The sequence below is a fragment of the Gorilla gorilla genome, chromosome X, assembly GCF_029281585.2.
Source record: "Gorilla gorilla gorilla isolate KB3781 chromosome X, NHGRI_mGorGor1-v2.1_pri, whole genome shotgun sequence".
NCBI lineage: Eukaryota > Metazoa > Chordata > Mammalia > Primates > Hominidae > Gorilla > Gorilla gorilla.
In genome coordinates, this window is record NC_073247.2 from 78,344,779 (window position 1) to 78,360,003 (window position 15,225).

The following is a 15,225-nucleotide window of genomic DNA, read 5'->3' on the forward strand; positions in this document are numbered from 1 at the left end:
TTTATTTTACTGTGGTCTTAGAGAATGCTTGATATAATTTCAATTTTCTTAAACTTATTGAGGCTCACTTTGTGGCCTATTATATGGTATATCTTGGAGAAAGTTCCATGCGTTGTTTAATAGAATATGTATTCTGTGGTTGTTGGATGAAATGTTCTGTATATATTTGTTAATTCCATTTGTTCTAAGATGTAGTTTAAATCCATTGTTTCTTTGTTGACTTACTCTCTTGATGACCTGTCTAGTGCTGTCAGTGGAGTACTAAAGTCCCCCACTCTTATTGTGTTGTTGTCTATCTCATTTCTTATGTCTATTAGTAATTGTTTTATAAATTTGGGATCTCCAGTGTTATTTGCATATATGTTTAGAATTGTGATATTTTCCTATTTGATGAGGGCTTTTATCATTTTATAATATTCCTCTTTGTCTTTTTTAACTGCTTTTGCTTTAAAGTTTGTTTCGTATGATATAAGAATAGCTACTCCTGCTTACTTTTGGCAGTAGATAGTTGGTTAGTGAATTCTTATCCACTCTGCAATTCTGTACCTTTTAAGTGGAGCATTTAAGCTATTTACATTTAATGTTAGTACTGAGATATGAGGTACCATTCTATTCATCAGGCTATTTGTTGCCTCTATACCTTGGTTTTTTGTTTGTTTGTTTTGGTTTTTTAAATTGTATTTTTGTTTTATAGGTCCTGTTAAATTCATACTTTAAAAAAGTTATGTTTTGATGTGTTTCCAGGATTTGCTTCAATATTTACAGCTGTTTTTAGCAGTTCTTGTAGTGCTGGCTTGGTAGTGGCAAATTCTCTCAGCATTTGTTTGTCTGAAAAAGTCTGTATCTGTCCTTCATTTATGAATCTTATTTTCACAGGATACAAAATTATTGGCAGATAATTGTTTTGCTTTAGGAGGCTGAAGATAGGGCCTTAATCCTTTTTAGCTGGTAGGGTTTCTGCTGAGAAATATACTGTTAATCTGATAGCTTTTCCTTTATAGGTTACCTGGTGTTTTTGTCTCACAGCTCTTAAGATTCTTACCTTCTTCTTTAGATTACCTGATGACAGTGTGTCTAGTTGATGATCTTTTGGTGATGAATTTCCCAGGTGTTCTTTGTGCTTCTTGTATTTGGATGTCTAGGTCTCTAGCAAGGCTGGGGAAGTTTTCCTCAATTATTCCTCCAAATAAGCTTTTCAAACTTTTAGATTTCTCTTCTTCCTCAGAAATGCCAATTATTCTTAGATTTAGTCATTTCACATAATCCCAGACTTCTTAGAGGCTTTGTTCATATTTTCTTATATATTTTTTGTCTTTGTTGGATTGGGTTAATTCGAAGACCTTGTTTTGGAGCTCTGAATTTCTTTTTTCTACTTGTTTGATTCTATTGCTGAGACTTTCTTGAGCATTTTGCATTTTTATATGTGCAATAACTGATTTTACATAACTGATTTTATAATAACTGATGATATTTTGACACTCGTATGTGATTTTGGAAACTCCTAGGGAGACTGTCTGATGTAGTTTTCCAAGCTGAACACTATGAGGGACTCAAGGGGATAAACATCCTCTCTTTTGAGGCCTGTCTTAAGGAGGCATCTGTGGTGTAGTGGACAGTGCTGGGCCTCGGAGTCAGACAGTCTTGGGCTGAAATTCAGCATATCACTTGCTGCTGTATATTCACAGAAAAATTATTAAACCTTTGTGAACTTTAGTTTCTTCTTTTGTTAAATAAAGATTGTAAAGGATGCCTACCACCTAGGAATATCATGAGTATTAAATAAGACAAAGTATGGAAGTAAAAAAGCACACCAGCAATAATCACTAAATATTAGTTTTTCATCCACCTTCTCTTTCACTGCACTACTCCTTAGAAAGGAGGTCTTAAGGAAGGTAATTTGCTCTCACTAGAAACCACAAGGAAGAAAGGCTTTGTAGAAGATAGCCATGTGACTGCACAGCTGCCCTCAGTGGGGATCCATTTTATCTGGACAGGCAGCAGGTGAACCCCTAACACTCATGTGTACACAATTTCTGAGGACTTAAAAGCCTAACTGCTGGGTACATAGAAACTTGCCAATCACACTGTGAGCATAAAATGCAGTAGCATCATACCAGCCCAGAAATATGCAAGTGATTTTAGTCCCTAATGAAAAGGTTATTAACAATCACCTAAGAATCTTGTCTGACAGTTTGATGACTTGTTTGCTGCTTTGATCCATCTATTCACAGAGATCTCGTTCCCCATGTCCTTCTGGGGTATACAGTGGGGGCTCACTGCCCTTTGACTGACACAGGCACACACTGAAATCAACTCCAAAACAGACAAGTGTTGCCTAAATGCTAACCCTTCCTATGCCTTTATCATCATCCATAAATCAGAGGATTCTGTTTCCCCCACTGTACCACCATTCATAATTTTATCAAGTGAGAATTCAAGGCCCAGTTAGGATTTAAAAAATGCCTTTTCTCAAATAGAGGCATGATAAATACACAAGTCCTGGCCTCTTACCTCCTGGTAATTCCAGTCACTTCTCCCCCATTCTGTAGCGGTTCCCTCAATAAACCCTTCTACAGCCTGTGATAGTTATTTCTCAATACATCTTTTCCTATGCACACCCCTAAGCCTTAGTGGTTTCCTCCGTCCTTTCTCCTTTGGTATGAGTGATACCTCCTAAATTGTCCTCCTCTAAGTTCTGCCTAGATGCTTTCTCTCCCTCTTTTCTCTAGGCTACATAGGATCTAGAGAGACTAAAAAGAAGAGAACGGAAAAGGACTCAAGTTCTGTCTCTTTCTTTTGCTCTGAACTGAGCAATTAAGTTGTGAGTGTGTGTGTGTGTGTGTATGTGTGTGTGTGTGTGTGTGTGTGTGTGAGAGAGAGAGAGAGAGAGATTGGTTATGGAATCAGCCCTAGTAATGAACATTTTTAAGAAAGTAAATTAGTAAACCAATAGCAGTCTACTCAGAGATCAGAGATCAGTAATCATAGAATATTTTTAAAACAGCTTTATTGAGGAATATTCTACATATTATAAAATTCATTCATAATTTCATGTATACAAGTCAATGATTTTTATTAACTTTATTGAGTGGGGCAGACATCAGCATAACTAAATCTTAGAACATCTTTATCCTTTAAATAAGATCCATCATGCCTATTAACATTTAATTGTTTTTCTCATGCCCATTCCAAGGCAACCATTAATCTACATTCTGTCTTGATTAGCATGCTTTTAATGGACATTTTATATAGATGGAATCATACAATATGTGGTCTCTTGTATCTGACTTATTTTACTTGACATGATTTAAGGTTCATCTACAATGTATCATGTGTCAGAAGTTCAATATTTTTTATTACTGAATAGTATTCTATTATATGTATATACCACAACTTTTTATCTATTCATCAGTTGATGGACATTTGGGTTGTTTCCACTTTTCGGATATTATAAATAATGTTTCTACATTTGTATACAAGTATTGTGTGTACATATGTTTTTAATTATATTGAGTATATATCTAGGAGTGATATTACTGGATCATACTCTAGCTTTAGCTTTTAGAGAAACTGCCAGACTGTTTTGAAAAGAGGCTATACCATTTTATAATTCTACCAGCAATATATGAAGCTTCTCATTTCTCCACATCCTTGCCAACATGTATTGTTGTCAAGATTATAGAATATTAAAGATGGAAGGAAACTTGATTTTCCTATCTCTTAAATTAAATTATAGTAAAGTATAGCATTCAAAATTAAATAGTTTCTCTTTAGGTGGTCTCTTTAACCTGGTAAGATTATCAACACAAATACAGACCTTGAAATGGCAAGGCAGTACTCTTAACAGGTCTAGCTAGAATATGCTTGTATTTTAAGACATTACGATCAAAATGAAAACACACACACACACTGAAATTCCTAAAGATTTTGCAGACCTCAGAAGATGTGCAGTGCACAGTTCCCTTAGGACCATGGAACCCTGTTTGATAAGTATTAGTTTAGAACACAACAGTTTCTAGTAGATCCTTATCTCAGAGGAGAATATAAATGGCATAAACAATTTTAGAAAAAGAAAGAGAGCTTGAACTATAACCCAGATCTCCTGTGTGACAAGTCAGTGAATCCCATCACTACTGATGCCATGTCCAATGATCAGAAACACATTTTTTTTTCGATTAAAATCAGTTTTATTTTTCTTTTAAGGTGAAAGGCATACATTGCAATAAAGAGGTGTTGGGCTTTTATAGAGCACAGAGTAAAAACGAAGTTTTCACTCTATGACATGACAATTCTAATTTTTTCTTTCATAAATTTACATGTACATGATTATCAGCTTAATTTTCACAAAGCAGTCCTCAAAGACATCTTGGAAAACAAGCTTAGAAGTTCAGTTAAAACACCACCACCACTGCCATTACCACTCTCCCTCCTCTCATACCCATCTCTAACCTTTGGGCATTATTTTCAGCAGGAATGGATGTGAAGATGTTCAATAAGGGCTATGGCTTACTTTTTTTTTTTTAATTTTTTTTATTATACTTTAAGTTTTAGGGTACATGTGCACATTGTGCAGGTTAGTTACATATGTATACATGTGCCATGCTGGTGCGGTTTTTGCTGTGCTCATTGAGAAAAGACACATGAGCAAAATGATTCACCAGGTTCTCTGAAAGTAGAGGAATAAACAAGGTTTTTGGATATATTTCTGTTTATTGGCCAATATGAAATGTTTGCAGAGCATCATAAACAAACATAGCCCTGCCAGTATCTACACATGCATATGGCTCAAGAGTTAACAAAATCTCTATAAATAACCCATTTATGAGAAAAAAATAATTAAAATGTACCAGTATTCAATGTAAAACACTGAAGACCTAGCTAGTAGGGTGGGGTTGGTAGAGAGGAGTGGGACAGGAGGGATTATGATCTCAATGTGACAGGGCTGTATGTTGTAGAGGGGTATGCTGTAGTGCTGAATCCTTTCCTAACCTGGATCTGAGAATCTTGGAGGAAAAAATTATTTTCCCAGACTCCCTCCTGTCAAAATCCAAGTCAAGGTATATGGAGAGAAAAACAGTAATCCAAAAAAAAAAAAAAAATTCATTCTCAGGAAATACCTCCCCTTCCTTACAAACAAAAACTACACTTTTTTTTTTTTTTTTGCTAGTTCATTTAGAGACAACTTAACTGCTGTTTAGGCTCAATGTATGTTGAAAATGTTTTTATTAAGTGTACTTTGTTCTTCCACTGACCAATAACCCCTTTGTAGAAAGACACATAAAAGCACAGTGCTCAAAGAAATATGCCTCAGCATTGAAAAGTAAAACTGTAAAAAGAACTCTCCTGAAGCAAATACTCAACTATGATATTTGCCATGGCCAAACAGAAATTATAAAGACGAACATCCTTCACTTCACCTTTACCCAAAATACTTTAAAATGCAAGGCCAATTGCCACCTCCAATTGCTGAACCTCAAAAAGTTGGAATTAAGGTGATTCTGGGTATGGCTTGGGCTGTCCACATAGCATTCATGCCATGAGCAAGCACACTGAAGAAGCCTTACTCTTTCACTTTATCGTATTTTTGTTATTATTATTATTATTACTGTGTTACCATCATTATCTTCCTCTAGAGCAGCAGTGTCAAATGTGGGCTTGAACCACTGCCAGCCACATGGCAACCTTTGAACACCTGCAGCCTGCTGAAGCCAAATCATCCCCTGTCTGGATATTATTTCTTCTACCAGAAGGTATAAACATGATCAGTGAAAGCCAGTGAGATAAGAATAACCTGTTGCAGAAAAACAAAAACAAAAACAAAAAAAAAAACAGGAAACCTAAAGGCCAAGGCCTAAAACCTTGGTTACCACATATTTGCTAATACCTGTGTGGGGCCAGGCTGCTTGCTTGGTACAGGCTTGTATTTCAATTGCTTCTAATCCTCAGTCCAGTACAATGGGACCTTTTTGCTTTTTCCCAAGTCCTTTTAGTAATCTGATCAATTGGTTGCCCCAGGGGCCCTTAATCAGTGTTTGTAGATGGATGAACCCAAAAGATGTATTTAATAAAATTCTAAAAGCAAAAATCTTGCTGTAGACAGCACTCCTTTGCCAGAGCTAGAACCTGGTGATGAAGTGCACATTCTGCCTAATGTACTTAATAAACCACTTAATACTTGTGGGACAGGAACTAGCTGTACAAGTTTCAGACAGATTCTTGGAGAATAAAGAATACAACCTCCAAGGAACTTGTTTTTCTCTGAGCATGAGATGTATAGGTGGGAGCTAAAGGCAAAAAGACAATTGAGAAAGAATCAAAGGGGAACGGTGGTGAGAGAGCTGGGATTGAATTGACATTTCAATAGAAAGAGGCATACTCAGATGTCCCTACATGGATTGAGGGCTGTCTTTGAGGGAGTGCTGTGGGGTAGTTTGGGGAACTCAGGCCCCAGAAGGAAGATTACTTTGGCTCAGAAATGTTCTGTGAGGTTCCAAAACGGCAAACTTCAGCCCTTCTCCCTGCTGAGGGTGGTGAGAACCTCAAATACAGGGTGAGGCCCCAGGGATCTAGACGGAAAGTGTTTGCCCTGCCTCATGCTTCAATGCAGCAGTCTGAGACATGAACTTGGGAATTATGGCACGAGGCCTCCCCCAAGATAGATATTAATGTGTGTGTGTGTGTGTTTGTGTGTCTATGTGTGTGTATGTGTGTGTGTGTTGAGGAGGGAGGCAGTGTGGAGGAGCTAAAAGGGGAGAAGGGTTTGATTTTGTCCCTAAAGTGCTAGGTAGATGTGCCAACACAATTTTGAGAGGCTTACCTGACCAAAAATGCAGACATGAAAACCCTACCCCATTCACTGTCCTCTCTCCTCTTCTCTATAATCAAGTTGAGCTAGGAACATGTCTGGTAGTCCCATGAATGTGGAATCTGGCTCCCCAGACTACAACAGGGAAGCAAGAAATGCTCCAGATCAGTCCTGGTGAAATGGAGAATCAATCCTCTGGTGGGATGGGATAGGATATGCCCCATCTGTAGGGTATTAGCTCTTGTGGACATCACATTTCAGGCCCCTGCTGCTGTTGTGGTATAGGAACAGAGTCCAGAGAGAACAACTGGGCAAGGCTGCCAGGAGCCCAAGAGATCTAAGGAGAGAGCAAACCAAGTTAGAAACATGTGGGGAAATCTCACTAGCACCCTTCTTTCTCTACCCCTCCAAATATCACAGGTTAAGCCAATGGTTGAGGATGTAATAGCAGAAAGACATTACCTAGATAGGGATATGACAATTCTACCCTACTCTACATTGGTGAAACCATTTATCCTGAAGATGGGTTTAGTTCTAAGCTCCACATACTTTAGAAGAACCTAAAGTGGTATTCTCCAGAGAGGTGGTGTTGTCTTCAAGCCTCTGCAGGACTATCTTAAAGCAGAGGAAACTGATGAGGTCTGTCTGGCACGAGGAACGGAGCCAGGATGGATAGGCGGGTACTATAGGGAAAGCTGTTTCTTACATTGAGCTCAAACCCACCAGTCACAATTGTGTATACTGTAATATACATTGAGAAGTAGTCAGCCCTCTGCCACCTAAAGTATGTGAGCAAGGACTACACAAACTCTTAGTGGGGATATTATAAAATGGACCCAAACCTTGGAAGAAGAACTGGACTAGATAACCTTGAAGGTACCTAAGTTGATTGATTTGACATCAGTTATAACTTTCAAATTTGATATCAGTTATGACTTTCAAATACACATTTGTTCATGTTTTCTTAGGTTGGATGCAGGGAGCAGGGAAGTCATTGGAAGAACTGAAAATGTATTAACTGAAGAAATACAGAAGTGGGCACTGCAAGATATTTGGTTAGTTGAAAACTGGGAATCTACCTACTCTCCTACCTCATGCTACATAAGCTTTGAGAAAGTAACATTGGCTATCAAATGGTTGCAGTGGTGGAGTTGGACCAACTCTAAAATGTAGCCCCCAAACCTGGGTTCTTGCCCAGTTCTAGCCCACTAATTTGCCCTGTGACTTTGAGAAACTACTTTCCCTCTCTGTGTCTCAGTTCCTGCCTCTGTAAAATGTAAAATGAAGTGACATACACACAAGGTTTGTATAGTTATTAGGGAATGAAGGTTGATTTGAAATGTAGGGTTTCCAGATGACAAGGCTTGTATATCTTTTTCTACTGTGCTATGCTTCTTGCACACATAAAGGGAGATACCTGAATATGACCATTAGATAGTGGGGCCCTGAGAGAGCTTACGAAAGACCAGAATGGAGAGACTGATATCATGACAACCTTGCCAGTTCCCTGACAATTGTAGACCCAGAAGTGTGATATCTGTCTGGCTTAAAAGTTTAGCATCACCACTGTTGCCCCTCCACCCAAAGTGTTCCTAGCTTGCTGCTGTTCCTCCACTCCTAGTGAACAATACTATTCCAAAAGAGAATTCCTTGAGGTTAGTCCTTAATTTCTGTTTTGCTTTTTTTGTTTTTTTCTGATCCACCTTTCCAGCTCACCTCATTAGAGTTAAGGGCTGGGAACTTCAAAGGGCACATTGAGCTCCAGCCTGTCTCCAGTGCTTTCGACTGTGTTTCCCCCCAAGGTCTCAGCTCCAGTATAGGAGGCAGAGCTGGAAAACTTTTGCAGGTCCAGCTCTGTGCATTCGATGGGGCTGTGGACCCAGTGGGAGTGGCTCTCTGAGGCACAGGAGGCCATGGTAAAGGACTCCTGTGTGGGGAAGCCACTAGTCGAGCTGCAGTCGTCCTCGAGGATAGGGTTAAGTGGCTGGGTCTGAAAGATGCTCTCACTCACTTGGGACTCAGCACTGGTCTCCTTGCTGGGTGGCACAGGGAAGAGAGATTCCTCCTTTGCTGTTTTATCAGCCTCAAACTGCAGCAAACCTCCTGCAACTCGAAGCAGAAAGCCACTGGGTTACCCAAAAGCAGGGGCTCTTCTCAGCTGGGCACTGGGTACTGAGTACAAGACAGGAAGGTCTGGGAGCTGATTCTTTCCTTCCTCTCCCTGGGGTCTAGAGCACCTAGCACCAGGCTGAGGTGACACAGTTGAGAAACATACTTACATTTGGGTATCGGATTGAGGCTACCTGGTACTGGATCAGGGATAATAATCAATTTCTCTAGAGAAAAAGAAACCTTTGTGGGAAACAGGATTTTGATACCATCTCCCTTGCCATAATCTTCATGGCCTGGTCTTATGTCTATGTACATTAAGTTACATGGCAAACTAGACTCTGCAGATGGAATTAAAGTTATGGATTTCAAAATAAGGAGAGAATCCTGGATTACTCTATGGGTCCAATGTAATCCTGTGTCCCTAAAAGCAGAAGAGGAAGGCAGAGGAGACAGAGAGTATCAGAGAGATGTGGCATGAGAAGAACTCAAATCATCATTGCTAGTTTTGAAAATAGAAGGGGGCCATGAGCCAAAGAATGTAAGTGGTCCTACAGGCTAGGAATGACCTTCAGCTTACAGCCAGCAAGGAAATGGGACCTAAGTCCTTTAACTGCATAGACCTGAATTCTGCCACTTTTGTGCATGATCAAGCAGATTCTCTCCCAGAGACTCCAGAAAGAAACACAGCCCTGCCAATATCTTAATTTTGGTATTGTGAGACTCTAAGCAGAGACAAAATTGAGCCTGCTGAACTTCTGAGCTATGGAAACTGTGTGATAATAAGCTACTAAATGTGTGGCAATTTGTTATGGCCATGATAGAAAAGTAATACCCCCTTTATGCATGGATCTGATTCAACATCAGGTCACAAACTGAGAACCTATGGGATTTGTGTTTGTCCTCTTTGCTTTGGTTGTGATTTTGCTCTTTATTCAAATTCATTGACTATGGTTAACACAACTTCATAAAAAAAATCCAGATTTCTGAATTCTCTTGAAAATGTAGAAGATCTTGCAACATTAAATATTTCCATATGGTTACAAACAGCTGGATCCAAGTAGTGGGATTCCCCTTTAGATAAGGGATGTGCTCTGTAGTTTTCCACAGTTGCACTTTTCTCTCTTGCAACCTTACACTGGATCTAATTCGCACATACATCTCACCCCAGTATGTGTGTAAGTCAGTGACTCCTGAAAAACAGTTTTCCAAAGTAAGAAAATGTCTAGCCTTCCTACCCCTTATAAAAACAGTGAGGAAACTGCCTGCCCTCATATTCCAAGCAGGTTACCACATTATTATCTTCAGGATAGAAGGAGAGCAGAAAAGGGTTACCCATCTCTCTTCTTCTGAGGCAGCTCTCTGATATTTTCTCATTTTCATCTTCTGGACCCTGGAGTCCAAATGCTTCACTGCTCATGTTTCATGTCCATGCACCCAGGGCCTAAGCAACAACTCTTATCTGGGACACCGGCCTCCAAAGTCAGAGACAGGAAGGTCTACCTTGAGTCACAGTGTCCCAGGAGCTAGCAAGAAGTAGACTTTGAGAAAAATCATAAAGGAAAAACAGTGTTCCCCGTGTATCCTGCAGCCCATGAAATGCTATATTCATCTCCAATTAAGCCAGGGCACAACCAAACATACCTCTTGGGCTTTTCAAGATCATCTGCTAGGCCCCAGAGCCAAACTGACCCAAGGCAAATTTACATTAGCAGGATCTTCCCACACAAATACTGCAGCTTTGCACACAGTATCCAGTGGGCTGAAAAGGAGTCCTGAGCACTCTTTTATCTAGTAAACTTTATCTTCCCCCTTATAAATCAACTTCATTCTCTGATCTGAGTTCCTGTTTCAGTGTCCCTGCCTAACTCTCAGTTCCCTTAATGGCAATGAAGCTGCACTGAACCTTGGTACTCTTGGCTGGAGTTCTAACTCTTTGCCTGGTCCTGATCAGCCACACTCCCACCTCCCCCATCTTTGTCCTCAGTGAGCTGGCTTTTCTGTCCCACATTCTTGTCTAGTAGCTGAAGTTGTGCTTAATAGAGATCACAATGTTACTGTGACTTTAAATATGATTTTCCATCTGGAATTTTGCATGGCTGTCTGATATGGACTGGGCTAGACCTCTTGGACATCAGTATTATCTGAGGGAGAAAGTCTAGGTTTGCCAACTACTCTGGACATAGGGCTTTCAGTTATCCCGATTTGTGAAGTTATTATACTGATAGCAGTGGCCTTAGACCTCAACCACTTTTATTACAGTCATATCTCAGATATAGCCAAGCCTTCCTCAATTCATGACATGCTCTAGAATTTATATCTACTAGTATAAATACCTACTAGTATAAAGAATTGGAAAAGAACCCAGAAATCAACAAATCCAATCCTATCTCTTATCTTAAAGATTAGGAAGAAAGAGGTCTGAAGAGGCTAGATGACTTGTCTAAGGTTACATGGTGATTTAGAGGTAGATATAGAACCTAGGTCTCCCGATTCCTTTCCTGAGGGGTTTCCCACCGTACCACGTTCCTTTAAAAACCCCTGAAACGTAATGAACCAGGTCTTCTAAACTCTCAGGGTTGGCTTCAGTAATCTCTTAAGTCCCATGCTTTCTATTGCAGCCCCAGATAGTTCCCCAGGCCAACAGAAGACTATTCATGGGGTTTTCAAACATGGTAGAAAAGGCCCATTGTCTCTCAACCCCAGAACATCCCTCTCTTCTGCCAATAAGAGCCTTGTTCCTGATTCATGTGAAACATGAAACAGCCACCCTTACCACGCTGGCAATGTCTGTTGAAGAACTGCTTGCAGTAGAGGAAGAAGAGCCCCAGGAAGGCCAGGGTAAACACCACTAGCAGGCTGCTCACCAGTGCAACAAGTGTGGCCTCCTGAGGGGGCACTGTGGGTGCATCTGCCTCCACTAAGCTCAACTGGAAGGCACCTGTGAGACAAAAAAATGGGGGAGGTCAGTTAGCGTGGGCAGTAAACAGTCACCCTGACCCTGGACCTGGACTTCCTCAGGCTGTCACCCTTCTCCCTAGGGCCTTCCCCAATTAGGGTGGCTATGCTGGTTTTACTTCTTTCTAGAGCAGGCAAAATTATAAAGAACAAGGCAAAATAATTTGTATATAGTGCTGGTATGTACAAATTAGTACAATTAATCGAAGATGCACATATCCTGTGATCTTTCTGTGCCACATCTAATTATATAATCCAGATCAATGGAAACAAGCTAAAAAATTCATCAGTAGAGCACAAGATAAACAAATTATGATATAATCCTAAAATCTTACATTATTATACAGAACTTAAAGGCCTTTATGGATCAATATAAATAATCTAGAGGGGAAAAAGAAAGTTGGAGAAACAGAACATATAGCTTGATATCATTTCTATAAAACATTATACAATACATAACAATAGCATATATTGGTTATGAATATGCACATATATCACAAAAGAACCCAAGTATTAAAACATTAGTGGAGAGTATGGCAGAGGCATAGTGCTCACCAATTATCCACATACTCCCATGTATTTCCCTTATACCCTTGCAGTAAGGCCATCAGAGTACTTCTGGCCAATGAACTGTGAGTTGAAATAACATGTGTCACTTCCAGACTGAGGCAGTTAAGAACCAGTATGTCTCCTCCGTCTCTTCCCCTGTGTCATTGACCTGGAAGACATATGGCCTAGAATGCACAGTCAAATGATGTAGGAAGGTCTTTGCATAGTAAAAAAAAAATAAACTTTTATTGTATAAAGTCACTGAGATTTTGCAGTTTGTTTGTTACTTTAGCATAGCCTACCAACAGAATACATACAATTTCAGGATAGTGGTTGTATCTGAGGAGGTAGGGAGGTAATAGGACTCTGAGAGAATCTAGAAGAGAATTCCATTATATCTGTGGAATCTTTATTCTTTTAAAACATCTGAAGCAAATATGCAAAATGCTATGATTTATTAACTTTGGATAGATGCTGGGTGATTGCATTTTAATTTTATATTTTTCTGCACTTAAAAATATTTCTACATGTTTGAAAACTTTCATGACTTAAAAAATACGTCAATAATTTTAAAATAGTAAGTAAGTAAACAGATGGTAGACAAAAAAGATAGACGATTAGATAAATGGATAGTGGTATAGGCATAGATTGGACCCTAGTTCTTCATTCAGCCTCTTACAAGTCCTCAGCCCTAGGGGCTCCTATATACTTCATATAATAATAATATCTCATAGGTTTACAAATATTATAATTTGTGAAGTGCTTCCTAATATCCATTTTCTCATTAGACCTAGACACCCACCACATAAGGTATGAAGAAAAATGATTATCATGACTCACCCTTTTTTCAGAAGTAGAAAATGAGGTTCAATGAGATTGAATGATTTGCATAGAGTTGCAAAGATAATATGTTTTAAAACCAGAATTCTAATCTGATTCCCTTGCCACTCTACTCTACATGAAAAGGTATGAGGAGATATGGGTAGTCTTTACTACCCTATCTTGCTGCCACCCAATGGGATGAGGAGAAAGGGAAGAAGAGAACTGGGTACACACATTGAACCTCAGAGGTGGGGGTCTGCTTCGTGCACGGGATGCACTCTTGGTCCTGCAGGCCTCCAATGCGTGTCTTTCGGTAGAACCTGTGTTCAGAGCAATTAGGAATGGCAGGGTGATCAAACAAGCAATGCACTTGGACCAGTTCTTCCTGGGAAAGCAGCTCCTAAGAATCTTGCCAACCTGAAATAAGTGCCCACCCCTCATTCTGAGTTATCTGCCTCTGTGTCTTTTTCTGACTCAGAGACCCAGACACTCTACTTCTTCCCCCATTCATGACACCATGTAGCCAAAAGGAGACCTAATTCCACAAGAGAGGGGTGCACTGCTTTGATACCAAGTACATCATAACTTCTTTTAAGTCTACAGTGAGATTTACCTTGAACTTTGGTCTTCGGCTGAGAGTGATGATGGAAAAGCGGTCAAGTACTCATCTGTGACTGACAATGTGCTAAGCACTTTATAGAGGTATCTTGGGAAGACACCACTTCTCTCTTCTGGGAGCTTAAACTGAATATTATGTTTATAAGAAGAATATTTCGACTAAGTTCTGAGAGGTGAGGATGGGAGAAACCTCCAACAGCTAGAAAAGCCCAGACAAGCTTGGTCTCATAAAGCAAGCTCACCTGGGCAAACAGTCCCCACAGACAGCATTAGAGGTAGCTGTGCAGTTGACCTTCTGAACACGATTGATGACAGCACAGGTGATGCAACTCTGACATCTGTGGTGGCCCCAGCTGCTTTTGTACCTGCGAGGAGGGCAGGCTGTGCAGTAGGCATCTCCACCCTCTCCATAACCACAATCCTGTAGACAGATGGGAGTTGTTAATATTGCTTTATAGGAGCTTGGAGATGGGATCACCTGTGGGACAAGTGGACATGTACAGGGTAGTATTTTGCAACTTGCAACCCCATTACTAAGTCATAAAACCAATTCACTAGCTTCCAGCCAGCATTGAAAGATAAAATAGAATGAAATAGAATAATAGTATCAAATATAAGAGTACATAGAATGAAGTAAAGCTAAATATTTGTATCAGTCAGCATAGGCTATGCTGCAGTATGGCAAAAGTCAAACCCTAAATCTCAGTGTCTTAAAAGAATAAAAGTTTATTTCTCACTCATCATATTTGCCTACCAGGGGGTTCCTGAGGACTCTGCTGTACCTCATCCTCAATGGGGTACCCAGGGTTACAGAAGCTTTATTTTTCTGCTTTTATGATTGAAACATTGTGAACTGCATACAAGCTCTTAAAGTTTTCCCCAAGAAATGACCCATATTGCTTTACTCACATATCCTTGGCCATACACATCACATGATCATTAATAACTACAACGGGTACAAGAAAATGCAATTCTACAGTGTGACAGAATGTGGGGAGCTGAAATATTTGACAAATAGTCATAAGCACTACCCACATAAGTACTGTTTTATAAAAGTTTTACAGATAAAATGCATAAAAGTATATATGGGGTTGTGATAAAAAGTTATTTCTTACTCTAGGTCATGGTAAAAAATGTTTGAATGCCAATGGTATAGATGAGAGGCAAACACTCTAGCTGGCTCTTGTCTCAGCTCTGGTACTAACTTTGGCCATATTCCTTCCCCCCGACCCCCAGTTTCTGGGCGTCAGAAGTCCCAACACTGAGGAAACTGAAATAAATGCTCTCTAGAGATTCTTAGATCTGACAGCCTAACTTCAACAGGAACAAGGCTCCTGCCTGATACCAGTCACAGCTCTTTCTCA

At 39.8% G+C, this 15,225-nt stretch overlaps 1 protein-coding gene across 12 annotated transcripts in view; it reads right to left on the reverse strand.

The window, feature by feature from the left end:
- Nucleotides 1-4,163: 4,163 nt before the first annotated feature.
- Nucleotides 4,164-15,225, reverse strand: part of EDA2R (ectodysplasin A2 receptor) — a 44,607-nt gene continuing 33,545 nt past the window's right edge. For 3 of the 12 annotated variants that reach the window (XM_055375575.2, XM_019019003.4, XM_055375576.2), the window contains 4 exons: nt 14,104-14,282; nt 13,478-13,563; nt 11,691-11,855; nt 8,522-8,914 (listed from right to left, as the gene is read on the reverse strand). In XM_055375575.2, coding sequence (XP_055231550.1) covers nt 8,532-8,914; nt 11,691-11,855; nt 13,478-13,563; nt 14,104-14,282 — 813 coding nt within the window. In that variant the 3' untranslated portion in view covers nt 8,522-8,531. Of the gene's footprint in view, nt 7,143-8,521; nt 8,915-11,690; nt 11,856-13,477; nt 13,564-14,103; nt 14,283-15,225 lie in introns of those variants that run through there. The other 9 variants (XM_063703222.1, XM_063703223.1, XM_063703225.1 and 6 more) reach the window with 7 other exon arrangements.